The 27,893-nt window shown below is 35.3% G+C and overlaps 2 protein-coding genes across 6 annotated transcripts in view; both read left to right on the top strand.

Annotated features, from left to right (window-relative positions):
* Positions 1-23: 23 nt before the first annotated feature.
* stam2 (signal transducing adaptor molecule (SH3 domain and ITAM motif) 2) lies at positions 24-11,665 on the top strand. Its single transcript, XM_024286905.2, has 14 exons — positions 24-232; positions 3,032-3,116; positions 3,236-3,311; positions 3,800-3,895; positions 4,131-4,277; positions 6,013-6,079; positions 6,237-6,429; positions 6,498-6,592; positions 6,694-6,776; positions 6,859-6,946; positions 7,064-7,118; positions 7,198-7,345; positions 9,292-9,458; positions 9,801-11,665. Exons 1-14 carry the CDS (start codon positions 193-195, stop codon positions 9,976-9,978), a joined length of 1,518 nt encoding a protein of 505 aa, XP_024142673.1. The 5' UTR covers positions 24-192; the 3' UTR covers positions 9,979-11,665.
* A 1,938-nt stretch (positions 11,666-13,603) lies between these two features.
* Positions 13,604-27,893, top strand: part of cacnb4a (calcium channel, voltage-dependent, beta 4a subunit) — a 35,518-nt gene continuing 21,228 nt past the window's right edge. For 4 of the 5 annotated variants that reach the window (XM_024286310.2, XM_024286313.2, XM_024286311.2 and 1 more), the window contains exons 1-2: positions 13,604-13,891; positions 16,875-16,958. In XM_024286310.2, the coding sequence (XP_024142078.1) occupies positions 13,829-13,891; positions 16,875-16,958 (147 nt within the window). In that variant the 5' untranslated portion in view covers positions 13,604-13,828. Of the gene's footprint in view, positions 13,892-16,874; positions 16,959-22,823; positions 23,538-27,893 lie in introns of those variants that run through there. The other variant, XM_024286315.2, reaches the window with a different exon arrangement.

A 27,893-nucleotide genomic window follows, 5' to 3' on the forward strand; every position in this document is an offset into this window, starting at 1 on the left:
AGCTATAGTTACTGGAACCCTAATTAGGTCAGTCGTGTTCAGGCATTGTGGGAGACAGCTAAGTTTCCGGAAGAGCAACTGGTGCTGCTTTAATGGACAAGGAAGCGATATTTTTTGTTTAGGTTTAGTCTCGTCACCGTACGAACTTTTTTCTCTGGCTAATAGGTTTTGTTTCCTTTTCAAGCCGCTAAAATGCCCCTTTTCGCCCAGAATCCGTTTGACCAAGATGTCGGTGAGTGATATGTTATTTCTTTGTCCGCTTTTACGGTTAAGCGCAGCTGAAAAGAGGGCCAACTGAACTCTTAGCTAGCGCTAGCTAGCCTAGCTTCTATACTTCGCTGAAGAGTTACGTATTTTATTTTTGGAGTTGACAGTTTTTGTACTGTCGTGTCAGAAGTCTGAACATCTTTCTTAATAAGTTTGAGGAAAAGCAACTGGCTGCCAGCAACATTTTTCGCTTATATGGTAAAGTTATTGTGATTGACATAAATAAACGTTTGCAAGAAACCTACTAAAGTTTAATTACATAAGACTTCCCTCCTTGTATCGTAAACATCTAGCTAAATGTATACTAGGTTTGTTGTATAGTATTTTTTTTCTTCTTTTTTAAATAATTTTGTCATCTCAGTAAATCACAAAAAAGTTCGCGACCGTAAAAATAACTTAGAAAAAAAATCGATTAAAGTACTCAGTTTTACTTAGGTTCTGAGAATTTCTATAAAAATATACCCAATTTACTACTCATATTTTTGCTTTTAAATTGTTTTTAGAGCAATGTCAAAATGTTTTTTTTTTTTTTATTTTCTTAATGTAATATATCACAGTGTAAAAAGTTTTTACTTTATAATAAATAAATAAATAGCTTTTAGTGCTTTCAAAACAGTATACTGAGTCCTCAGAGTTAATAAAAATTCAGAACTTGTTAATTTAAGGCTAAATGATAACTGATTTATGAAAAAAGATAAATGATATATCAAAGGTTTACCCTAAATACCTTAATTAAAATTATGTTTGTCATTTCAACCATTATCTACTTATATTTCAGTTAATGCCTATAAAATTTGGTCAAATTAAGTCAAAAACAGACTACAGAGTTGCTATTCTATTATTGTTATCCTTAAAGTACAAAGTCAAATAACTAATAGACCAACAGATTTTATCAAAACTTTGACTTCAGGCCCATGCCCTGACCATGCTTAAAAAAGAAGGACTTTTTTGTCAAATAATAATCTACATTTAATGAAGTTTGATTTTTCTTTTTCCCCATAGTTCTTCAAACATTTTTTTTTTCTTAAAAAAGTGTCATGTTTATGAAAGCCCATCCAAGGATGAACTGATGAACTCAAGCTTGACCCAACCATCTTCAAATTTCTCCTAAATAGCTTTATTATTTTTTTTCTATGGCTGCTATTGCTCCTGTTTTGTCACCTTTTGTCATTGGGTTGTTAATTTATGAACATATTCTGTTTATTTTTTATATTTTACAGTCCATCATAGAGTTAGGTTGAAGGAAGTTAAAGAATTCACTTTTATGAGTTGAAGGAAAAACGTGGTTCTACAGAACTGTGACTCATAGTCAGGCTGTCTTGACTGTTAAAGAAGAACCAGGGTTTTTCCTATTCTCCTCTATTACTGATAAGTAATTAACTGTCCCAGCTTTCTGTGCCTTCATTTTTTTTGTAACTGATATTGATGTTTTTTCCAGACTTTCTTTTCCTTTCTGATTTTTCTTTCAGGGGTCGCCACAGCATATCAGCTTCCTCTATCTAACCCTCTCTTCTGTTTCCTCTACTATAACACCGGCTACCCTTTTTTAACTTATTATATTAAATCTGTTTAGCTGTTGGAAAGCCTGCTGCATGAAAATGTATTTATTTAAATGAAGGAGTAAACCCCCTCAGACTGATTACTTTTGTTTTGGAATGACAATTTCCAGCCTACCTTCCAAAATTCAGGACTCTAAACTTTTGAAAAATAAAAATGTTGATACGCCAAGCAAACAGTTAAATATTAGTAATTCTGTGTTGATAAGAGAGTGAGACAACGGTGAGTAAGCAAACTTTTAAGACGTTTATAAGAGATTGCTTCTTTTTAAACATTTCCATGACAAAGCCTTATTTTCAATTCATCAAATCATATTTATAGTGAGCCATAAAAAAGTATTTTTCTGTCACCGGTTCTGCAAGTTGTCCCACTTAAAACTATGAGAGAGGCCACTCTCACTTCACTATATGTATGGGATGATGTGGTTGCAAATTTTATGCAAATCCACTGTTTATATCCTCCTCAGCAACACTGTCTGTGTTCTGTGAACAGTGACTGGTTGTGTGTGGGGTTAAAATGACTCTTTGTGTGATGAAAAATGTCTGAGAGATTTCTGACTCAACTTGAGTCTGGATGGCTCCTTATTAACTGAGAATACTCAGCATTGTGACTTATCTCGAATGTTCCTTTTAGCTGCTGAAGATGGCTTTTTTTTTCAATGGAGCAGTGAAAAAGCTGCAAACTTTGTAAAATAAAGGCTTGAAAATTTGACATCATATAGTTTCACTTTTTTAGCTTATTTTGTACATATAGAAAACTGTGATGGCTTATTTATTGCTCTTAGAGCTAAATAATGTTTTTTAAATAAAATATTTTTCTTTATAGTCAGCATCATATGTGAATAGGTGAAACTCTTAATATGAAAATATTTCCTAACTACTTGCATGTTGCATCAGAATGAGCATCTTAACTAAGCTTTATATTTATAATTTATTTCACTTGACTGCTACCATTAAATAGATGCTGATCTTACTAACATTTAGACTACATTTTCTCTCAACTGTTCATCAAAATATGTAGAAGTTATTCTGTAAATCATTGAAATACTTTCCTCCTCTGTAGACGGGGATCGTCTTATCTTTAAGAAAAAATGCCAGTTAAGATTTTTGTTATTCAAATGACTTGGGTTAAAAACTGGTGGCTATGGTAATAACTGTTACGATTTGCTAACACTCAATTACATGTTGTTTTTTCACATTTTTTTTAGAGAAGGCAACCAATGAAAACAACACAACAGATGACTGGGGGCTAATTATGGACATCTGCGATAAGATTGGAACAACGGCCAATGGGTAAACTGCAAGAATTTGTTTCTTTAAAAAAAAAAAGATAAGATATTTCAATTTCTAGAAGATATTCCTATTTCTAGAATTTTTAAATTAACAATCATATATTTTTTTTTACAATATAGACCAAAAGACAGCTTAAAATCCATAATGAAGAGAGTCAACCACAAAGTGCCTCATGTTGCCATGCAAGCCCTCAATGTGAGTTGGTTTTGAATTTTAATTAATTAAAGAAAAGTAATTATTTTTTTATGTTTTTGATTTACTTGGGTCACAATTTAAAATGTGTGTGATTATGATCCAATAGTTAGGTTGTACAATATTGACAAATAGCAAAGCTAACTTCAGACAAAATTTAAATAATGTACATTTTTTTGTCAAGTTTTGTTTTCTTAAGTCAAATTAATCGAGTGTTTGGCTATTCAAAATATATTCAGTAAACTTGAATGAAAATTGTTATAAGGAGGAAAAATATCGACTTGAATTTTCCTGAACAAATACCATCACATGGATTGTTCTATTTTTATCTCTGTTTTCACAATTGACAAGTACCATTAACAACAATTGAACTGAAAAAAAGAAAAGAAAAAGACTTTCTCTATATGGGAAAATCCTAGCTAAATAACACTGTAATGTTGCTGTCCTGTTCAGTTTAAAACACTGAGGTTTTCTCTTTTTTTCCCTCACAGTTGCTCGGCGCTTGTGTTTCAAACTGTGGCAAAATATTTCATTTGGAGATTTGCTCAAGAGATTTTGCCAGTGAAGTGAGATCTGTATTAAGCAGAGTAAGTTGGTTTTTTTTTTATTATTTTCATTCAAATAGGTGCACTGTTTGTCCTGTATTTTGTTGTATTAATTTATCATGAATCAACAGTCATGTTGGCTCTTTTTTTAAAGATAGCAGATGTGATCTATTTATTTAATGTCTCTTGAAATTTAAAAATGTTTAGGGCTCTGCTATTATAAGAACTATGATGGTTCACTTCTCGGTGTGATATATGTGTTTTCTGTTTACCGCAGGCCCATCCTAAAGTGTGTGAAAAGCTGAAGGCTTTGATGGTAGAGTGGGCAGAGGACTTCCAGAAGGATCCACAGCTCAGCCTGATTAGTGCTACTATAAAGTCTCTCAAAGAGGAAGGCATCACCTTTCCTGCTGCATCATCACAGGTGTGTTGGATTCACTCAAACAATGGGCTTTAGCTTTACAAAGGTTTGATTTATATAACAAGGTTTCGGAATATAGTCTCTCCTGAAGGTGGCTTTTTTTTTTTTACGTTTCTGATGTCTTTACTGCACTGAGACTTAGGTTCAGCTGTTATGAAAATCTACTACTTTTATCTTGTATTTTAGCTGAAGGAATAACACACTTTTCTATTGTCACTGAAAATGAATTGTATTTTGAAATTTGAGTCAGAAAATCCTCCAAGCAGCCGCTGTTAAGCAGAACTTTTCCTCTATATTTAGTCTCAGCTTTGTGGAATTAAGCAGAACTTTTCCTCTATATTTAGTCTCAGCTTTGTGGAATTGCCCTTTTTTTTCAAAGTATAAGAAAATAAAGCTGTAGAAAGTTTTCAATTCCTAATAAAAGTGTGTGGACATCAAGAATAAAATAGCAACGTATGAATTGTTCATTCTCTCATTAATGATCTAGACTGAGTTTGAAAAAAGCTAAATAAATTGTTTTGCAAGAGCTTGTACGGAAATTAGCTTCTTTTAAGCTTTACCTTAAATTACATTCTACATGCGTTCGGACTTGGGATGTAAAAGATACGGATGTGTATCACAAAATCAATCTAGTACTGGGAGCAACATTTAAAACTACAGAAACAAACACGAGTATGTTGTTAAAAACAAATAAAATCCACCAGGAAGTAAATAATCGGATCATGACAAACTTTCACTGTCTCTTTCTATGAGGATCTCTACTATCTTTGCATTTTTATGTATGTGTGATGTAAGCAAAATGTGCCCAATGAATCACAAGCTTGCTCCTGCCATGTCGCTGACAGTGAACCGCAGAGAGAGATGTGCATTAAACAAGTGATTCTTTTCACAGCACTTGAAACAATACCTGAATAAATAAAAATGACATACTTTTTTAACCACTAAAGAAAAAAAAAGACCTAGAAGGGCAAATTTGCATATGATTTATTTAGTTTCAAAATAAATCTTCCTTTTGCTTTTCTTTGTAACATTTAATACTTTCAGGAACAGTTTAGTATATTTGTGGCCAGTGTTTCTTGACCACTCTTCAACTGTTATACCCCGACATATGTGTCATCTGTGAGGGTTTCTGTTCTGCAGAAAAACAATATATAAATGTTTATTTTACAAATCAGTGGAAGTATTTTATTGTTTGGGGTCTATTGCCACCAGCTGTGTATCATATGGTTGTTGTAATGTGCTGCACGATATGTTGTGAGAAAGGGTAAGCAGATTTGCCTCACTGTAGGGCTGGTGACACACGAAGCAGCAGGTATGACATTTAACGGGCGTCTTCTCATGAGCAAATAGCAGCAGGCAGTGGGAACTCAAGCTGTCGCAGCATTTACTTTGACCCATCATCTATTCTGAAGATAAATGTCAGTTTTCCTTTTTGAATTCAGCCACACTCGGTGGAGTCGGTGAAAGTGCTCTTGATATTTAACAAGTTAAATTGCTTCCTGCTATTCTATATTATAGTAGTGATAGGAGGAGGTCATGCACAAAGAATAAATGACTCTGACAAACATTTATTTTAACAATCACTTGTTAATAACTTTTTCCTTACCACTTGAGGCTAAACCTCATGTGGTACTTGAGTGCCTCAGGTCTAAAGAATCCAGTTTCCTCTTTGTGTTTGACCTGTGTGTTTATGAACCCACTCACAGGTGCGACCTTACCTTTCTATTTTTGACTGCAGGGGTCCACCACAAAGGTCAGCACACCTGCTGTCAGCAAACCAGCAGATGACGATGACCTCGCCAAAGGTATATATAGTTGGATACCTTAATTCTTCCGTTGCTCCATTGTCATTGATACCAGTCTAATTAATTGAGTGAAAGACAATTAGAAAACTCTACCCAACATGTGTGTTCATGTATCTTCTGTTTCTACCGTTCTTTGACTTAAACTCTCCCCCCTCAGCCATCGAGCTGTCCCTGCAAGAGCAGAAACAACAAGCAGAGACACGACCTCTGACCTCTGACCCCCCAAGCTACTCTAATGGTGGTGGAGGGCAGGAGGTCCGGAAGGTTAGAGCACTTTACGACTTCGAAGCAGCTGAAGATAACGAACTGACCTTCAAAGCTGGAGAGCTCATTATAATTTTGGATGACAGGTAATTCTTTTCTGAAATAATTCAGCAGACTTTTTCCAGATGTCAGAGTCTTATCCTTTCGTTTACAGTGATCCAAACTGGTGGAAAGGGGAGAACCACAAAGGAGTCGGTCTGTTCCCATCAAACTTTGTCTCAACCAATCTAAATGCTGAGCCAGAGCCAGGTAAGATTGTTCATCTCACTGTTAAAGCTACAGATGTAGTGTCCTTAGAGGGAAACGCACACACCACAGTGGGCTGCAACTAAAATCCATTTCCTTCACAGTTGCTTTTGTTGAAAATACAGTCGTTCCCGAGGAACCGAATCATGAAGTCAAAGTCGAGCCGGAGCCTGTTTATATTGATGAGGTATCTTATTTCCTCTGAAGTGTCTCATTGACTTCTCTCAAATCAAATTACCAGCACAAATCTCTGGTGTTTTTGTCTGCAGTTGAAGATGGACAGAACCCTGGCACTGCTACAGAATGTAGATCCAGCTGATCCCACTCCTGACTCTGCAGAGCTGCTCCAGTTGGAAGGTATCATTTCAACGCTGATGTACATTTCTATATTTTCTCACATTGTGTGGTAAAGCTCTTCTGTCTTATCTCCCATTTTGATTTGCCTCTCCATCTGTTGTTTTTGTGATTGAACAGCTGCATGTGAACAGATGAACCCTCTGATCGATGAGAAGCTCCAAGGCATTGACAGGTATTTTTTAAAGGATTCTGTAACAATATCCCAGTTAAAATAGAAGCTGCAGCTTGATTAATATTTGCTTTTGTTGCAGGAGTCATTCAGAGCTGTCAGAACTAAATGTAAAAGTTCTGGAAGCTCTGGAACTTTACAACAAGCTCATGAATGAAGCTCCTTTCTATTCGGCCTACCCCAAGATGCAGACGCAGTACGCTTCAGCTGGCTCCTCTATGTCCATGCAGGTCAGAACATAGACCAAAACCTCCCATTTCAGCTGCCTAATACTTTTAGAACGCTGTCCAGAAAGAAAGTGAGGAGTGTCTGTGATCACTCTTGAATAACATATTGGTTGCAGTCCTAAAGACCCACTTCGATGAAGATTGTATATCTGGTGTTTTTCCCACATTGTCTTGAAGCACTTTTCTCATGATGGAGGACACGTATGAACACACCTAAGCCTATCATTGAAGATTTCTTTATTGAAATCATTGTAAATCGGGAGCAGGTCATACTAGATTTTGGCTAAAAACAGCATAATGATAATTAAAATACCAATGGGAATGATTTCACAATAGATCAGAAGATGAACGCAGTGTCTCTTTAACACACTGAGTTGAAGCAAAATCAATTCATTATTCAATGTAACAAAAAATAAAAAAACACAAATAGTGTAAAACAGGCAATTGCATCTATCTGCGCGATTTGATTCAATTTATAATTCCACACTTATCAATAATTTTACTTGATTGTTTTGTCAAATTCACATGCAAAAACCCCTAGTTTTGAATAAAAAAATGTTTAAATATATTGAAATTTGGATTTTTTTTAAATGTGGAAATTTTATGAACTACTGTTTTTTCATAGTAAATGCAGAAGATCTTTTTTACCTAAATTTACTCCAAATGAAAATCAATTCTTGGATTTTAAATTTAATTTAATTTTAATTTACTTGTTTTGGGTTTTTTTGAACCCTGGACTATATACTGGAGCATGAAAACGTTTTTATGAATCAAGCGAATATTTCTTTTTTTGTAAGTTTGTTATTGGGAATGAAAACAACTTAGACTTCAGGTTCACTGTTTAAAAATTCATCTCAGCTTTATATAACTATCAAATATCCATTCTCAGGGCGGTACAGAGGCCTTTTCTCTGCAGTCACATGTGTTAAATCAATAGACTGTGGAGGTCATGCATAATTTAAATGTGGATTCCAACAGAGGTTGACTTTAAAAGTTCAGGAAACTGAAGAAAAAACACTTTTTATGCTTGCACTTTACATGACCGTTTGTTAAGAACTTCTCATTTATAAATATAAATGTGATTTTTGTGTTAACCATATGCACATCACAATGTTTGTCTGTACGGGAAATCAAAATATGTCAAAGAAAATGTCATAAAGCCATCAAATTACTTACCGTTTTTGGTTTGTTCTCATATTTAATATTTAGTCATTATTTAACAACTATTTTTTTTACTGATTAGGTTTTATTCCGCCTATCTTTTGTTTTTCTTTTTGTTAAGCATTAAAGTATTTCTCCATCTCTTCCTAAATATTAAAACATTTCCAAATGTTTCCTTTCCAGTATATGGGACTGAATCCATTTTACTGATTGATAATGAGATAGATTAGATTATATTTGAGTTTTCTTTTTGCAGTTTTGTATGATTTGAAATTTTACGTTTGTAACCAAAATGCACAACATCTAAATAGTCGGTGCTCTGTTTTGATTGGTGCTTAAATTCAAGGTGTAGTAGCATTTATTTTTGTTGTGACCTATTTGCTGAGTTCATTTTTCTTCCCTATGTTCAATAGGTGAAATCTATTTTAGTTTATCTACTGCAAGGGGTGAAAACTTCAGCTATTTATCATGAAAACCTCCTAGTTTTACTAAAAAAAAGCATTTGGCTCTGCAGAGTAATGATTATAGCCACTGTAAATATTGATTCTTTTTTCCATTTAGTTACAGAAAAAACTCACAGGTCATGTGATGTGTAGGTCATACTTTTGCTCTGGCTTGCATTTCCTGTTTTTATCAGCCATTGTTTTTAGAGAAGGCCTAAAAAATGAAAAGAGAAAAACTTTTTTATTTTTAGTTAAAATGATGATGGTCTTTCTACTCATTTAAGTGATGAAAAAAAGAATAATTATTTCTTAAATATTTACCAAAACTTTTGCTGTTCTTTATAGGGTTACATTGGACCCCCTGGTGCCCCCTACATGGCTCCAGGAATGCAGCAGCCCCCTCCTGCACAACCCTACAGTGTACCCAGTGACCAGCCTGGACCTCTACATTCCTTGCCCCCCAACATATCGGCTCCACCCAACTGCCAAGCTGTTCAGCCCATGTACATGAGGTCAGTGACTGAAATCTACACTCATTTATTCAAATAACATCAAGAGGACCAGACATCAACCGGAACCTTGAAGGAAGCCCCCATATTGCTTTGAAAAAAACAAAACAAAAAAACATTATTTTAAGTTATGTTTTTTCCCATTTTAAGCTTTACTTTAATTCTGAACCCTTTTTAGTTAGGGTATGTTGTATAATTTCTGCTTCCGGACGATGATGTCAGCCGCCATCTTGTCTGCAGCCAGGTCCCTCTTGATAAATGACAAAAAAATCATATTTATTACAGCAAAATGTTTATTTAATCATTGTCCTAAATTTTGCTCTTTGTTTTTAATCTTCCTAACAGTGGGATGAATTCTCAGTACATGAACCAAGCTCCCTATGCACCCCATGCAGGCGTAGCCATGGATATGTCAGCCTACCAAAACTCTAATATGCCTCCAGTGAACCATCCTGTCGTGGGGCCTCCTCACCAGGTCCCCCAGCAGCAGCAGGCCACATATTATCAACAACCCCTGCTGTAAACCTCTGACCGCCATTCTTCCTTCATCTATATCACCAGCTGGGGGTTTGGTCTTGAGAGTTTGTATGATATTGTTAGCTTTTTGGTTGTTTTCCTTTGGCCTTATTTCTCTGTCAAGCTGGACAAACCACAATGCTGAACTTTTATCATCCACGTTTGTGTGTAACACTAGTCTGCTGTGTGTTAGAGATGGACCTGGATGTAAGACTTTAACCTGATTCCAGGCGTTTTCTCCTGTCATTCAAATTGATCATCTTTAGCATTCTTAATTTTTGCATTGCTATGTCATTTCTAAATTTACTTTAAAGGAATTCATAATTTGACTATTTCATACTTTCATTTTCTTCCCTACTGTCATTCAGAAGAATTACCATATCAACTACTGTCTATAGTCCTTTCAGTCCTGCAGGTCATCAGCCAGTCACATATGTAGAAAGGTACAGTTAGCATGAACGACATGCAGAGGAAACCGCATTGCTGAGGATCGGTCAATACCAAGACTTGAGAACATTTTTTTTTTTTTTTTTTGCATATTGATTGATCAAATTCCCCTCATTTCCCATGAGCGATCTACAAGTTTCATGACTTGATTCTACATCCAAGTTCAATCTAAAAAGTACTGCAAGCAAAATAAATTCCTATTGTTCTAACTCTCTGGTGACCTTAATTGCTCTGAAATGCAGTGCCAGCTCCTCACCTCTATTTATTGTGTGGATCAAAGATACTACATGAATGTCAACAGTTCTACTAGTGAAAATGGCTCAGAAATAGTTTTCCATCACTCACTGCTTTGCATGTTGTAGTTTAATTGAGATATATTAAGCAAAGTGTGTATGAGTGTGTAGGAAATCTGTTTTTTTTTTTTTTTTTTTACATTTGTATGTATTTGACCTTCCCATCCCTGTTTCTTTGCTATAAAGTAACAGGTCATGTACATTTTAGAGTAAATGATTATCAGTTTTTGTGTCTGACCAAATGCTGCATCTTCAATTGATTAGTTCGTCTGAATTCTTCTTTCTTTGTGTGTGGAAACTTTCATTCAGTGGAAGCTGGTGAATTCCACGTTTGTTTTAAGTCACCACACATACATGCAAAATTTCAAAGAATTAAAAATTGGAATTATGTTATTTTGATTTATAATATATGTATTTAAAGACAGAGAGATCTATATACATGCATAGTTCCCAAAAGATGAGACTTTGTAGTTTTTTTTTTTTTTCAAAATGTAAACAAATGTTTAGAAATGTATTAAAGACACATATGTTAGAAAACAAGCTGTTTTTAGGATGGAATATTAATGTAGAACTGGTGGAATCTGTAGCTCGGCCATTTACCATTTTAGACAGATTTGTTTATATATATTTGCTATTATCATACTAATTGAAGACATTGTATATTAGATGTAAATTACTTGGATTTGTTATTGATTAAAGTTGCAACTTGGCTTTGTTCACAGCAATTTGCCATTGAATGCCTTTTTTTCTGTTTTTTTTTCAATAGAAATGCAATGACTTAGACGTGACTTTGGCAAGCAACTTATATCTCTCCGTTCCTCAGACATGTATAATGCTGTATATTTAAAATATTTCTGTAAAAATTGTTTAATCCAGTATTTTAAAAATACTTTTGTAATGGAGCAAACTCACAAATATCCTTTGAAATAAAAATGAAAAATAGAATTTAAAAAAGGATGCTGTGGTTTGTAATGTTGCATTTGGTTCTGTTTAGTTTTGCATTTAGAAATTTAAGTAAACAATTCTCAGTCCTCATGTGTGCCATCTGCCCTCATTTTTAAAAGTAAAAACTCCCTCCAGAATTAGATTATAAATTAAACGTTGGCTTCTGACATGGTCTTTTCTTTTTGTTTTCTTTAAGTTTGATTTTTTTTCATCTTTTTTGTGATAAAGCCCCTGCAGAAAACAAGGCACATTTTCATGTTAACTACTTGTTCTTCTGTGAAACATTGACTTAACTCCTACTCATCTAGCCCACTTTAACACATCAAAAAATATGCTTTATATATACTGTATATATATATATATAATGTTAAATATTGTCCTTCAGTACAACATTGTGTAAAACTAGTATACTGGTATTTCCAAACAGTTTCAAGTCATACATCTTAAACAAATTGGCCATCTTATGAAAGCATAGTGTTTTCACAGTTGCATTAAAAAGTATAAATTACTTGCAAACACAGCCATTAAATAGTGGAAGAAATAGAGTTCCAAAATAATCAGTAAATAAGTTCAAAGCATCTTTTCACCTTAAATTGATCTCTCAGACTAGATCAGTAACTACGCGTATCCACAAAAGGTCAATGCTAAACAAGCTGGTTGTTCACAGAGTGCTGTACCCAAACACGTTTCCTAAAAAGGGAAACTAAAGGAAACTGTATGAGGATTGTCTTGCAAAATCCATTAAAGAAAATGAGTCGGCAAAAAAAGCCACCACACAGATGAATATTTCATTTGGATCTTGATTTTAGTCTGGAGAAAAAGTGAAAAAGCACAGAATCAAAGCAAATCCACCTGACACGAACCCAATGGAACATTCATATATTAATCTAGAGATGAGGCACACCAGACCTAACAATGCAGCTGTCAAAGCAACCCAGCCTTCTATTACAACACCTATGCAGTGCAGCAGGTTGATATGCCCTCTGTTATAATTTAAAATGATGCTGTGATTCATATAAAATAGGTCGAGCCAAATAGTGATTGCAAAGTAACACGTGTAATTTCCAGAAATTGAATACATTTGATGAAAACATCCTGATTTGGTTAATTTGCAGCACTTTAAATTATCAAAATTTTCTTTATCTAAACACCATCTTCATCAAGAACAAAAAAAGACATGTGTAATGATTCTATATATCAGTTTGATTTAAAACATAATTGACAATTACATTAAACCTTTTAAAGAAATTCATTTTTTTAAAAGGGATCTAAATCTTCCACAAATAAAAATGAGTTAACAGTTTTTATCTGATTTAGCCAATTTTTCTAATATATTCTGCATTTTTATTACCTTTACGGCAGAATTTACTTTAGCCAAATGCCATTCAAAAACATGCTGTAAATAGTTAAATATAAATTGGGTATATATATGTTAAAAAAAACACGTGTATGTAGGCTACTCCTGGCCAGCATATTTAAAAAAAAATTATCAAGCTTTTATTTTTTTTTCAACGTTGTGCTGCATTCAGTTCACTAATAGTCAATTTTATATTGTATTGATAACTTTTTACTGTATAGTTTATTTTTTTTTCTGTCTGGATGCATAAAGTATTTTAATAAGTACGCAGAACGCTTTGAAAATGTTGTCCATTTGCGGTGTCTATGATCAAACACTTTTATCATATACCGCTTTTATCTTACGAGAGTGTGGTGCATTTACTTGCAGCTTGAAAAGTTCACCTCCCATGTCAAGATGAGGCTTATTTTAAAAATGATTAAGAAAATATGTGGTAAATACTTTATACCATACACTTATTTATTTATATAAAAACAGATTCATAGCTGATATAAACTTTTATATTTCTTAGTCCAAGTTTAAGTTGATCTTAAGCTGTGTTTTTGTTTTTCCCGAACGCAGCACAGGTTATAAAGAGAGTGAATGGGCAGATTTGAGCAGTGTTTGATGCTGGGCAGCTGTCCGTGCCGTTTTATGAGGCAGAGGGGGAGAAAAAGCGGCCAGCACCAGACATTTCTCTTCTTTCTTTCTGTTCGTGGGTCTGAACCGGAGTGAAACTGGAGCCAGCGGTTCACTGTCCTGCACCGGAACCGCAGCAGTTCCAATGGAGCGGTGCGGAGCGGCAGCCGCCGCCCTGGACCGACGAACTAGCGGAGATGTCCCGGCACATCTACACCCGACACGGGCTAGGAGAGGGGCTGCCGAAGCCCGTCTTTCAGGTACTGAAATATAGGCTTTTGAAGAACACTGCCTAAATAAACGTTAATTGAAGATATCAGACAAATATTGCCAAAAATGTTATAATATTTTAAATAAATCTAAAAATGCCACTAATCTGGTTTCTTATAATATAATTGTATTATTACATGTTTCTACAAAATCCTTAAATTCAAGGAAAATGCAGAAGTTCTGCAGTATAAGAAGGATTTAAATTATTTAAAAAGGAGAATTAAACTGTGTTTAATAATTCAACATTTTCTGATGAACTTCCCCTAATAGAATTTTTTCTCCTCACAAATAAAGATTTTTTTAAAAAAGTTTTTCTGCTCTATGTTGACTTTAGCATTGAATTTTAAAAATGCAACAAAAATAGAGAAATAAAGTTGCTTTTAATTGTTTTGAAAAATATTTAGGTCATGTTTAGACATATTTTCTCTATAATTTTCCTATTATGTGGAAATCTGCTCTTTAAAGAAGGCAATATGTGCAGTAAAAGGTAAAACTTCATGGCAACAAAGCAAATCAATGTCTTTATGAAGACTAAAAAAAGATACCAAACCTCTAAACAAGCAGTTTTTTGTGATCCTGAATTTTTTGTGAGTCTTGGGAACGCATCCCTGTTTTAGTTTTGTGGTGTTTTGTCTTGCACCAGTCAGACTTACTAATAGATTTTTTTTATGCAATATATAATGTCTTTTGATGCACAGCCACATTATTAGAACAGGTTTCATGTTACACTTTCTTCTTTAAAGCTCAAAGGACATGAGGTAATGGGAGCAGATGATGAAAATATGAAAGCTTTCACCTCGCCTTAGATGCTTCCTAGTGTCACCATGGGACAGGATGCCACACATGCAGAGTTACAGAAGCTGAGAAAAATTATATTAATCACATGACACCCCTCCTCTTACATCTCAGGTGAGGCGATGTGAAAAATAGGTCAGAGAAAACAAGAAATGTGCATTTATTGTTTTTTTTCCCCCCTTGGTCGTACTAGAGAGCTGTCACAGATTGATTTCATGTAATCAGGTCAGAATGGAGCCAGAGCAACGCCAAGCCCGGGGTCTGAGATGTTAATGGGGCAGCTGAAGGAAAGGTGCCCTTGAGTTTAAAAAGGACAAAGGAGATAAAATGATTTAACTTGAGTTAATGGATGAAATTGTAATTAAGTTTCTTTACTTATCACCAATTTTGACTCAACAAATTCTCAAAGGAAAAAAGCTTGCACAAACAAGATACCCTTGTCTTGTGTTTAACTTTATTTTTAAAGCAATGACTTTGTATGAGAATGTTCTAAGACAAACCATTTTCATTATTATTCAGACAGCACTGGAAAATCTCCAAAACTGCACGAGCACGCCTCCACATATGACAGTAACTGTTCTTAAATTATTTTTATGAATCTAGGTTTCATTTATTTTTTACACAAATTAATTTGTTTTATTTGTCATCTGTAATGATTTTACAGCACCAAACCTGAGTAACACGGTAATTAGGGTTTCTATAATCTATAAAAGTAATTTATCAACAAAATTTGATCTGTGATTTGTTATGTTTCTCTGTTACTGACAAAAGTAATTAATATTCAGTAGTTTGTACTTGGTCATACTTGGTCAGAACCTGGTCATAATTTAATAACCTCAACTAGATGACACAACAAAAACATAAAGATACACATCATGATCCCATGAAGTAAAGGGAAAATATGGTTAATTTAGAAGTCCTGTATCCTGAATCAGTCAGATTGCACCAGATTTAGATTCTGAAAATTGCATTTGGTACATTTTTACCACATTTTTTGGATCCCCACTGGACGCTTTTAATATGTCTCGGTTGGTGTTACATCATGTTATTTCTTTCTCCTCTGTTGGTTTGAAGTGGTATTCCTTATATTGTGGATGGAAAGATAATACAATTTGAAACAGTTCTATATTAGGGTGAACTTTGTAATGTTTTCAAAAAAAATATTGACTTACATCATTGAGTATACGACAAGAAAAAAAAGAAAATTCTGCAGATTCCCTAAAAGAGTTAATCATATGATATTCTTGTTTTGTTCTCTGTAAACACTCACAGACCAGCTGACAACTGTTGGGGTTATGAACAAATTTAGAGTTTAGTATTATTTTTATTCTTTCTATAATTTACCAAAATTAACAGGATTTTAAGAAACTTAATACTTAATAGTGAGAATTTCTGCATTCATGGAGAAAGTCCTCGAGATCACTACCATGGTGTCAGAAAATGTCTTATCACCCTGAGCAGCTGAGTATATATCAATGAAGTGACATGCAGTTATAAATATTAAAAATATTAACATTCATCTGTTTGAGTTAATAGCAAGTTGAGTAAAACATGTTAGAAGCTCAGATAAAAGCATCAAAGAGAAATCTCCACATACAGTTTCATCATCTGGGTTTTTCTTTGTTCTACCCAAACTCACAATCAATAAATTGGGTTTTACAGCCATAGTTTCAGTACTGTAGAGGTGAAGTTTAAAGTCATTCAAGCAGGATAGTATTTTATGTTTTTTTTATTTATATTTTGCCCCACATTTGAACTGTGCAGTCCAATCAGTGAGAAGGAAGCCTTCCCTTGATCACCACAGCTGTTTCCATCTTAGACCTACCAAACTCCTGTTGTAGATACCATTGTTAGACACTAGCATCATGCCTGTTTACCAGATATAATCACCCTACTCATTCCTGATTACGTGGATCATGTGTAAAGTCATTTGGAGCATGCCGGAGTAGGGGTTGTTGGAAGACAAACAGGAATGCAGCCCTCATGGGGGGCATATGATGAATTGACAAAATGGGCAATATTTCACTCCACAGATTTGTAAGTGAAGGGATTAATCTTACTTTAAATTATGGCAAAGCTTCAATACTAAAAAATAGTTTAAATATTTTCCTTAATAGATTGATTTACTGTACCTATGACAATAACAGGACTTGGTTTTTCTTGTTTTGGCACCTTCAGGTGAACAGAGGAACTTACTCCAGACGCAGTCGACTGAAGAGGTCTGACGGCAGCACCACCTCCACCAGCTTCATTCTCAGACAGGTGGGACATTTAATCACACAGGCTCATTATGTTCAAAGGTTCAGTCAATAAACATCACATAAAGTGAAATCAGTTTTAGGTTCTAAACTCCAAGCTCTAAAAACATTTTAAGGTCTTGGTATCTTTCAAGTTGAAATTCTTGAGTAAAAGTTGTCTGATAGTATGATGATTCCGCAATACCAGAGAAAAGTGGCACATATGGAAATATATAGTGAGTCTATGAAGATGTAGAGCTGAAAGAGCACAGGACTAAAGTAGAAAAATGTCCTTAAAAAAGCAAAAAGATGTGCAAATATGTCGTTTTATGGAGTGACCCACTGATCAGTGAACAGGCCAAACAAAACATTTAAAAAGAATCAGAAAACCTAGCAAGTGTAGACTGTTATGGAACCAAGGTTAAATTCAAATGCAACAGATGCTTTTATTACACACTTGCTGGAATACTGAGTAAAACCTAGAGAAAACATCTTAAAGAAATTTCTCTTTCCACTGTTAGTTCCGACCTCAGTTTATCATCCGATCATTAAGTCCCGGTCCCACTAGCTTTCACGGTCATATCGCTGCTGGAGCACGGAAGAAATTTCATCCCTGTGGTACAGACGATATTAGCAGTGCAATGGCCGAGATGTGGCAGTGGAATAGACGCGCATACACGCGGTACACAATTTGGCCGCTGTTACCCGTGGAAAGAATTTTTGAACTGCACAAAAATTGAGACCCCGGGTGACTGCGTGAGGTACCAGTGGTACAGCAGTACAATGGCCGTGGAACAGCAGTGCAGCAGCAGTTTCATTGCGAGATTGGGCCGTGGAGCGAACGCCGGCACACGTGCTTGGACGCTGAAATTATGGTTCGTGCACGGCTGTAGAACAGCCGTTTCCCCGGCCGGTCTGTGTTTGTACCACTGCTTACAGCGTCTGTTTAGCGGCTGATAGAAGGAGGTTTACATGCAATTAAGGAGTGCTCTGGCAGTGGAATGGACTGCAGCGTCTGTATCACTGCTATTCCACGAACATGCATAAAGTTGGTGCGTCTAAGTGCGTGTGGCAAATTTTCCCAATTTTTTACCTGTGACATGGCCGTCAAATCCTGTGCGACCGGGCCTTTAGAAATAATGTTCAAGTGAAGGAGGCGTTGACATCAGATAATAAGTCATCAAGACGAGAGCTTCTGGCCACCGCCGTGGGAATAAATGACCTTCATTTGTGTCAGTTTGGGAATTTCTCCTGCTTCTGAAGCATCCAACAGTCATGTAATATTCATAAAGGCCGAGCTGTTTGAATGCAGACCCTTAAAAAATAAAAAATACAAAATTAGATTTGGCTCTTGTATTTGGTCCCTTCTGTTGTTCGTGTCACAGACAGGACTCATCGAGGACTTCTACAACCTGCAAGCACGTTACCAAGGGAACTGAGACTGCTTCAAAGACAAACGCAGTTTAAATTAGCCCAAAAACTCTGTATTCTATATATCTCTATGTATCGGCCACAGTATAAACATCAAATAAATCAAACAGTGTTGGAAAAACCCTAATAAAATGTATTAATAGGTCAGATTGCATTTATAACAAAATCATTGTTTTGGTATTAGGCAGCTCATATGAACCTGATTGAAATTGTTTTCCCACTGTATTAATGGAACAATGTTGTGGTTCACAGGAATAAAAAAAGGCACATTTCCAAAAGATAAAGATCAAACATAAAAACAAACCAGACAGAAACATAAAGCGGAGGATAAAATGTAATCTCTTGCCCACTCCTTCCTCATGACATGCTCACAGATTTCTGTAACACCCCCGCTGTGACTGTCAGTGTGATCGTCGATCAGGTGAGAAGAGGAGCCAGTGGGCTCCCTTTGATTCCCTCGTGTATCCATGGCAACAGCCGCCCTTCAATAATAGAGGTCAAGCCCTGAAAGTTGATTAGTAGCAAACTGCGCCTCCTCCTTCTTTTCAGAAAAAGAAACCTTTACTTTTTGCGTCAGATTCTCCAGTGAAAGAAGTGAGACAGGCCAAGGCTGTATCATAGAGCTTATATAACATTTGTGCCAATTATTCAGATTTTTTAAAAACATTTTACTTGATTTCTCCCTTCTTTATGATCATCAGTTTGTGCCCTTTTCTATCAGTACTTTTGTTTTTTCCTCAAATTCTAGGTGAGGGATGTTTTTTTGGTTCATACGTGACTCTGGGGACAAAAAAAAAGTCTAACGGTGCAAATTCTGAACAGGCTGAAGGATCATATGTTTTTGTTTGTTTTTTTTTTAGCAGCAAAAGCTGCTTCACTGACAGCATTGTTGTGGTGCAGGAACAAATCCATTTTCCTCCAGCTGTGGCCTCTTTCTTTAGTCACGTGCTGTGAAAAGAAATAGACAAAATAATCCTTTTATTATTACATAATTTGAGTTTACTATAATAAGTTTCAAGCTTTTCCTTCTAGCAAATGGTAATAAAACTGTCCCCAATCCACATTTTAAACATAATTTTATTTATGAATAGCGCATCAATGAGATTTAGACAGTGACATTCAGAAGTCAAATTGCTGCATGAGATGCTGAGCAGAGCAGTGGTTTAAGGTGAAGAGCTGGACCCTCCCGATGGTGAGTTAAAAAACGAACATGCACATGGACAGACGCTCCTGTGCAAGGCTGGTGAGCAGATGCCCGGCTGGTTTCTGGGCCAGCCTCTGTGCCTTCTGAAAGGAGGACATAAAAGCAGATGTTAGCTCCAGACTCATTCAGTTCTGCATCACTGCAGATGGGGGAGGCAGCCTCTGCAGGGATCCCTCTTAAAAAAATAAATAAAAGAAAAAAGTCTGTCTTTGTTGATTCGGTTATTGTTATTGGATATGTCTTAGATATTCAAAATCATAATTGGCTCATCCACAGGAACATTTATGGGTATTATTGCTCATATATATTAGCTTTTTGTCATATTGTAGCAGGAGTCAGAATCATCAGATTGATTTCTACCGTCTACAACCCAGTAGAAGCTACAATTTCACCCTTTAAAAAAATAAAACACTGGTTTGTTATTAAGTTATTGTTGCTATTATATATTCTTATAAACACACTTTTGTTTTTTTTGTCATAAATAAAACCTAAACATAAATAAAAAAACAGACTTTTTCAAAATATGAAATAGTTTATAATTTTTGATAGAGGTTCACGTGACTTCCTTTCAAAATAAAATACACCCTGTGTCAGTTTTGATCATCTCAATGCAGCAAAATGTAGAAGTAGATAGTATGATGTCAGCAGTTATTAAAAAAACAAAAACAAAAAAGCCCCAAAACGGTCTAGTTTACCGTTTGTTGGGCGTCTCAGGCAGAAATTTGTCAAACTAACTATCACAGCTAATTAGGTGACCCATACCATAGTTTTCAAACCATAAGGCACATCTGATATTCTTTACTTTGTTCAAAAATGGACCAGAATCCACATTAATTCTGGTTGTACTTACTGACCTCCAATTATTTTTCTGTGGTATAGAATGCACAAAAATCTGTCAAAATGTTTTAGTTTGACTTGTGATATGTACTGTCCTTCAATTGTTTATGAATAAGTTGAATAAAAGTATATTTCGGTATACTCTCATTTTCATGTACATTTAGGTTACTACTACTCTTTAAAATTATTATTATTTTTTTTTTCAACCAAAGAGCCACAATGACAAGGTAAAAGAGCCACATGTGGCTCTAGAGCTGCAGGTTGTAGATCGCTGGTTTATACCAGGTTCAATTTCCTTGTGAGACTTTTGGTAGCACTAAATAATAAGAGTACATTAATACCACTGATTACGAAGTGTTTCAAATGTGCATTCTTGTCTGTTTCTTTTGAAGTAGAATTATAAAAAAGTATTTGCATTTTAATAAAAACATACAGAATATTATTTCTGCAGAAAACACAAATCAGTTTTTCAAAACCTTAACAATTAGTGAGAATTGGTCAAAATGTCCAAAAAATGCATTTGATTAAAATATAATTTGTTATCCTGATATTTTTATGGTCGCAAATGAAAAGGGGAATTAATATAAACATCAGAAGAATTTATTTTTCAAAATAATACAAAATAATATCAGAGGGAATTAGATAAGGAGCTTAAAGATTGAACCCAACAGTGTTATAATTGTTTGGAAAAAGGACCTTCATCTTGTTTACAGCTTATAAATATAATAAAATGTAGTGAGTTGTGGAGCACTTCTTAGTGTTTCATGATGGATTTGACCACGACCTTTTTAGTCCCAACTGATTCCCAGCAGAGTCTGACTAAAGTTCTTGGACCATTCTTGCATCTGTTCCATCCATGATCTCCCCACCAAAAAAAAAATTAGTTCAGTTTTCCGGCTGGTATTACATCCTGCTAAAAGATCCCTTTAACCTCATTTTTCTGTTTGTCGCCTGCAAAGTGATAAGGAAAGAACTTCACACTGCTAATCCCTCCTATGTAGGTCAAACTCAGCAGCTCTTTAATTCGTGAACTGCTTGTTGGGCTCACAGCTGGATCCACGCAGTCATCTGAATAAATATACAAACCCTGGGGACTGTCTAATAAATAGATCATCAATGGAGGAAAAAATAGATTTGTGTTTTGCATTTGCAGCTGTTTTGTTTTTATAACTCCATGAAGTTCACCTTTAAGAACTAAAAAAAAGTAAATTTTCCCCAAAGCTGTTCTTCAGGCAGCTTTCAGTGTTTTCTATTTCAAGTGTCTTCATGTAGATTGCCCCAGCGGCCCGGCAGCTGTTGTCCAAGCACAGATATTTATTGGTTTTTAGCTTCTCAGTCTGTAGTATCACTGTGAGCTTTTCACTGAACATTGTTCAGTAGATTCAGAAAATGTCTGAACGATTACAGAAGTGCTTACGAAAGTCAAATTCCTGACTTGAAGCAATATAAATCAAATCGACATCTACAGTGTAAGAGGAACAAAAAATGCATTTATCACTTGTAAATACTTAAAAAATACATTTTATTTACAAAAATCAATTAACGAATAAGCGGTTTACTGTTATTTTATCTGTTTTTGACATTAGGACTTGTTATCAGACTTCACTTTTCTGAACTAAGTATTGCTTTTTTATCTATGTTTTTTAATTTGTCAATACAAATGTGTACACACAAATACAAAAACACTTAACAGTTTCAGATGTTGCGCTTTCACAATATCCAATCTCATATTGGCTTTTGAAAGTCGTGCATATTTTATGAATGACTTGATGGAATAAAATAGGAAGCATCGCCTCACATGACAGTAGAGGGCGCTGTGTTTCCACTTCTGTCTTTTTATCTGCAACAGGAAATATTCAAATCAATTTCAGTTCCATTTTTTCCCATTTGAATATTTTATGACCAAATTTAACCCTTCTGTTCATTAAAAACTTTATACTTTAGGCTTAAAAACATAAATTAATAAGAGTTGCTTGAGCAAAAATAACTGTTCTGTCATGATGTGTATTTTTTTACTTTAAGATATAACATATCTAACATCAAAATGTATTTTTCCTATTAACATTTACTTAAAAAACAGATAACTCAGATTTTATGCTTTACTTTTTCATTTATTTCAGTCTAATGTAAAACTCTGCCTCAGAAATATACTCAGTAAACACACAAAAAACATCATATTCATACCAGTTAAAGTACATTTTAAGTTTAATATAAAGAGATAACTGTAATTCATTGTTTTAAAGATGATTAACATTAAGAATAATAAATGAAGGAAAGCCTTAATTTTCTTTAACAAAACCCTTTTTTTAACACCATCAAAGGTGTTCAAGTTCACAGCAAACTGAGCATTTTTTTTATTATTTTCCTACATTTCTCTGATTCAGTTTAATATACATTTAATAAAAACAACAGAGAAAGAAGCTCTGTTTGTATTTGTGCATTTGCAATTTGTTCAAAATACACTGGTATTTGTCACTCAAATGTTCACTTTAGATTAGATGTCTGTCTTTGCAAATGAATTTTTTTCTTTTTTTTTTATTTGAGAGATAATTCACACGCCCTCATCCACACATGCACAGCTTGGTGGTTAATGATGCTCTGAAGCCACAGACTCCCCTGCCTCCCTCTTACTCTCTTCCTTATTCATAGTCAGCCAAGCTGACTGGAGCCTCCCCCGACCAATGGGAGGGCTGCATCCTGCCGCTGTCATCAGCCCCACACTGGAGGAAGGGATTGGTTTGTGAGATTTGAGCTTGGACGGCAGATGAAATGCTTGGTCTGCTCTGCCGCATGAGATAGCCAGATTGCCTGATGATGGGAGCCAATACACGCTCGCCTTGTGGGCAATAGCATCCAGTTCAGCACTGAAAAAAAAGACGTTTTTTTGACATTTTATTTTTGTATTTAATTTTTTTTGTTTTTTGTTCTGGTGTGCTCTATCTTCTTTGTTGGCTACCTTCATATGGAGAAAGAGACTGCTTGCGGGTTTTGTCTCTCATCTGTCTTCTCCATCCATCCTCTCCGGAACAGGTTGATCTTTTTGTTTCTTTTGTACTAAAGAACCGCTTTTGGGATTCTCTCTCCTCCATGTACGATAACTTGTACCTGCATGGATTTGAAGACTCTGAGGCGGTGAGTGGAAATGTTTTTTTTGGCGTGCTGGGTTTCTTTTTTTTTAAGACCTGCGTTTGGATGATCTTCCCAGAATCCCCCTGCAGAATAGGATGAGACTAAAGGGTGCGGAGGATACACTTTTTCTCTAGATGGGGTTGGAAAGGAGGATGTGCTTTCATGTGTTTAAGTGTGTGACAGCTTTGCACTTCAGTCAGTCAAGTGGTTGTTTTATCCTCCCGTCTTTGAGTGGATCTGTAATCTTAAGCATCTTTTCACACAAATTTAATGACCAGCGTTTGTCTTTTTATTTGATTTGCAGCATTCAGGTTTTTAGCACCTCATCTGCCTGGTTCTTTTTTATTTAAAGTCAAATACTTTACTAAAACGACTGGCAGATTTAATAAAGAATCCCAGCTTTCACATTTTGGTGCCAAAAGACACGTCTTTATGCTCAAGAAACATTAATTCATCATCAAGTCAGGTTATTTTTTTTTTTTGTATTTGTATATTTTTGCGATGCAAATAAATCTAGGAAATACATTTCACACATAGATGAAAGAGAGCAGAGGAAAACTCATTTTGGATGGCTGGAATAGGCATCTACAAGATGAGGATGTGCTGGAGTAGCAGAAATGCTTACAAAGGCAATAAACGGCAGAGCTGCTGCCGAGTGGAGGAGAGGAGGGAATCCCACTGAGCAAAGTCTGTCAAGACCCCACTGTAATGCCACCTGACACTCTGGCTGCCTCTAGAAAGCAGAAAGCTACATTTTTTTTAGAACATTTTGTTCCATCTGTGATTAGTAGAACCAAATGTTTTGTATTCACATATCATTTATTTTGTTTGCTCTTACAGAAGTGCCTTTCTGCAAAAAAAAATAATAATCCTCAATATACTGTATTTATTTTATGCTATTTGTCACATCCAAAGACATTAGACATAAATGAGATAATTCAGCTGTTTGAGGTCAGTAACAGAGAGGGATAGGACCATGACTGCTGTCTGAAATTCCTCCTGATTCTAAAGTCAGAATGTATTTTCAGGTTGTTTAGATTCTAGCCTCACAGAGCAAAAGTATTCACCAAGAATGCTGTCAGAGGTTTGGCCATTTATGTTAAGTATGTTGCTTGTGATTAGTAACTGTTATAATTCCAGTATATTAATGTGTTTCAGTTTTTAATCATTATTTTTTCTTCCCCGTATGAAATTGTTTTTAAAGTCCAATTCCAATTCTCTTTTGATCTGTTTTAAAATTGTTTCCAGTGGTCTTTTAATTGTGATTATGCTGTTCTTAGCCAAAAAATAAAAATACAGTGTCATTTTAGTATTTGTCTCTGCATAGTATGGTATGGTATGGCATGGCATGGCATGGCATAGCATAGCATAGTATAGCATAGCGTGACATAATGTAGTATAGCATAGCGTGACATAGTATAGTATAGTTACTCCAAAGGAGGAGTAATTCAATAGAAAATCACCTCTGTCGGCGCAGAGTATAGTATACCTTAGTATAGTATAGTTTTTGCAGAGTGGGAGTAGTTCATTAGAAATTCACCTCTGTATACCATACACAGTATAGTATAGTGTGGTGTAGTATAGTATAGTACAGTACCATATAGCATAGTATAGTACAGTATAGTACTGTACAGCACAGCATAGTATAGTTTCTGCAAAGTGTAAGTAGTTCATTAGAAATTCACCTCTGTATACCATGCATAGTATAGTATAGTATAGTATAGCAAGGTACCGTACAGCACAGCACAGTACAGTATAGTATAGTTTCTGCAGAGTGTGAGTAGTTCATTAAAAATTCACCTCAGTATACCATGCAGAGTATAGTATAGTATAGTATATTATAGTGTAGCAAGGTACCGTACAGCACAGCACAGAACAGTATAGTATAGTTTCTGCAGTGTGAGTAGTTCATCAGAAATTCACCTCTGTATACCATGCAGAGTATAGTATTGAATAGTACAGCACAGTATAGTATAGTATAGTATATTATAGTATAATATAGTATAGCATGGTACCGTACAGCATAGCACAGTGCAGTATAGTATAGTTTCTGCAGATTATGAGTAGTTCATTAGAAATTCACCTCTGTTGGTGCACAGGGTTACGGTGTGCTCATTTCCCATCATGCCTTTGTTTACATTCTCTTCTGCTAGCTTACAGCCGCTCACAACCCCAGGCTAACATTACTGGTTAAACAAAAATGGCTAGAAGAAGCATGAGAGAAAAATTCTACAAGAACATGTTAAAAACACCAAAAAATATTATTTTTATTGGAGTGGGTCTTTCATATTTTTCATTTTCCAGCTTCACAGAACACAAGTGCTAAACATCGATGCTTCCTTATTGGGAATTTATGTTCTGCTTGTGAATTTTGATTGTCATAATTCCACTATGTTCATATAAAAAGAGATATTTTTCTTAAGAGTCCAGGCTGACCAGGACTAGTCCTTGTTTTTTTCTCAGATGTCAAAACAAGAACTCCTAAAAATGTAATTTTGTATCATGAGTAATTGAAACCACTGCTTGACAATCTGCATTAGATTGTACATTTTAAAAGAATTTGAGGGGACTACACAATAATTGAACTGCAGGTTTATATCCTAAATGAGCTCCTGCATCTAGTCTATTGTGTGTTCACTGTTCCATATCTGGAACTCGACTGGCAGCTCTTAAAGGCCCTGGTTATTATCAGCACTTGGCATGAACATTTCTTTCCTCCTCTTTCCCTCTGTTGCAGTTAGAATTTTATCCTTCTTTTTAAACAGGCAAAAAATAAAGAGATGTGTTGCATTTCATCACAAAAATAACTGTTAGCATTTACATGCATTATATAATCTGACAACTTGAGAGTGTTCTACATGGATTTTTATGATATATTGAAAAACGAGTTGGGCGTTTTTAGAAAGTCTTTCTGTATGCCTGCTTAATTGCAGAGACAGCTCAGTTTTTCAAGCTGCCAGCTGGATGCTTTTCAGTCATTTTTTGTCCCAATGAGCTCAATCAGCTTCCATTGGGGATCCTTTCTTGTTATTTTTTTATATCAAAAATTTGCTAAATTCATTTATAGTACAAAAAAAGAACTGGTTAAACTGAACTGTTATTATTAGACATTTTCCCATGCTGCTCTTTGTTAGACTTCTTACCATAGGACTGCCTGTACACAGAGATGTGACTCATCTATAACAACAATTATGTTAAATAGGTAGTGTGGTAGTGAATGTACTATTACACATGTGCTGGGATGCTGTCAAAGCTGCATGCTTGGGCCAAACTTGGAGATGGATCTCCTCGTACCTTCACGGTTACAGCTGGTCTCTGACAGGAACTGAGGTCAGAAACCCAGATGGAGACGGGAGACCAGACCACACTTTGGCATCCAAGCAGATTAGACCAGAGTGTGGGAAGATGGACTCAAGACCAACCACTTGACCCTTTTAGATGGCGACCCCCATAAAACCGCTTCACATGAGAACACAAGTTAAAAGAGGGATGGCAAGTCACTTTCCTCAAGTGTTTGTGCACGATTGTCAATTTGGAAAGGCTTCAAAGTGATTTGTGTCGTTTGCGTTTAGTCTTTAGTCCTTTACTTTTTGGCATAAAGGTTATGATTACTTCAGCTAAGAGAATCTGATTTATTTATATACATAAGTTAAATAGATAATATGTAAAAAGTTGTTGCCAACATAGAACTTTTTTTAAAAGAAAAGCCATCTTCTTTTTGGAGGATATTCATAAACATAAAGTAAAGGATTAATCAGATTCTTGTCTGTAATTATCTGTGGATTTTTTCCCCTTGTTTTCCTCTTTTCTTCACTCCTCCGGTTATAGATTTCATTTTTGATGAGACAGTAAATAACAGCTGTTTTGCTGCTGGGAAAGACTCCCCTGGCTCTGAATGGATCATTAGTGAAGAGGCCTGGAAGCCCTGAACAAAAGCATCCATCCTCACTGACCAGCTCGACAGGTTGATTCCAAAGACTAACTGCACTGCAAATCTCCAGTTACACGCTTCGGCCTGTATTTTCATTAAATTATTGACACTCAGCTGCAGTGATAATACGCCAGATCCATTAATAAAGCTCCCAACAAGACATCAACATTTACAAAGAGATATTTATCCTAAGAAACACTCCTCTGAATTACTTGAAATTGACAAAAAGAAAAAGAAATCAAGCATAGCATCATTAATAAACATGCAAGGAGACAATTATTATAAATTTTACAATGCAGGAATATAAACTGGTTTATTTGTATTGTGGTTTTCTATAACGATATTGACAACGAGGTTCAGCTGTTTGCTGATGGGTTTGTAAATGGTTTGATTCCTGATCTGGAAAATCAATATTTGTTTGGTTCAAC

The sequence above is a fragment of the Oryzias melastigma genome, linkage group LG21 (assembly GCF_002922805.2).
Source record: "Oryzias melastigma strain HK-1 linkage group LG21, ASM292280v2, whole genome shotgun sequence".
NCBI classification, from domain to species: domain Eukaryota; kingdom Metazoa; phylum Chordata; class Actinopteri; order Beloniformes; family Adrianichthyidae; genus Oryzias; species Oryzias melastigma.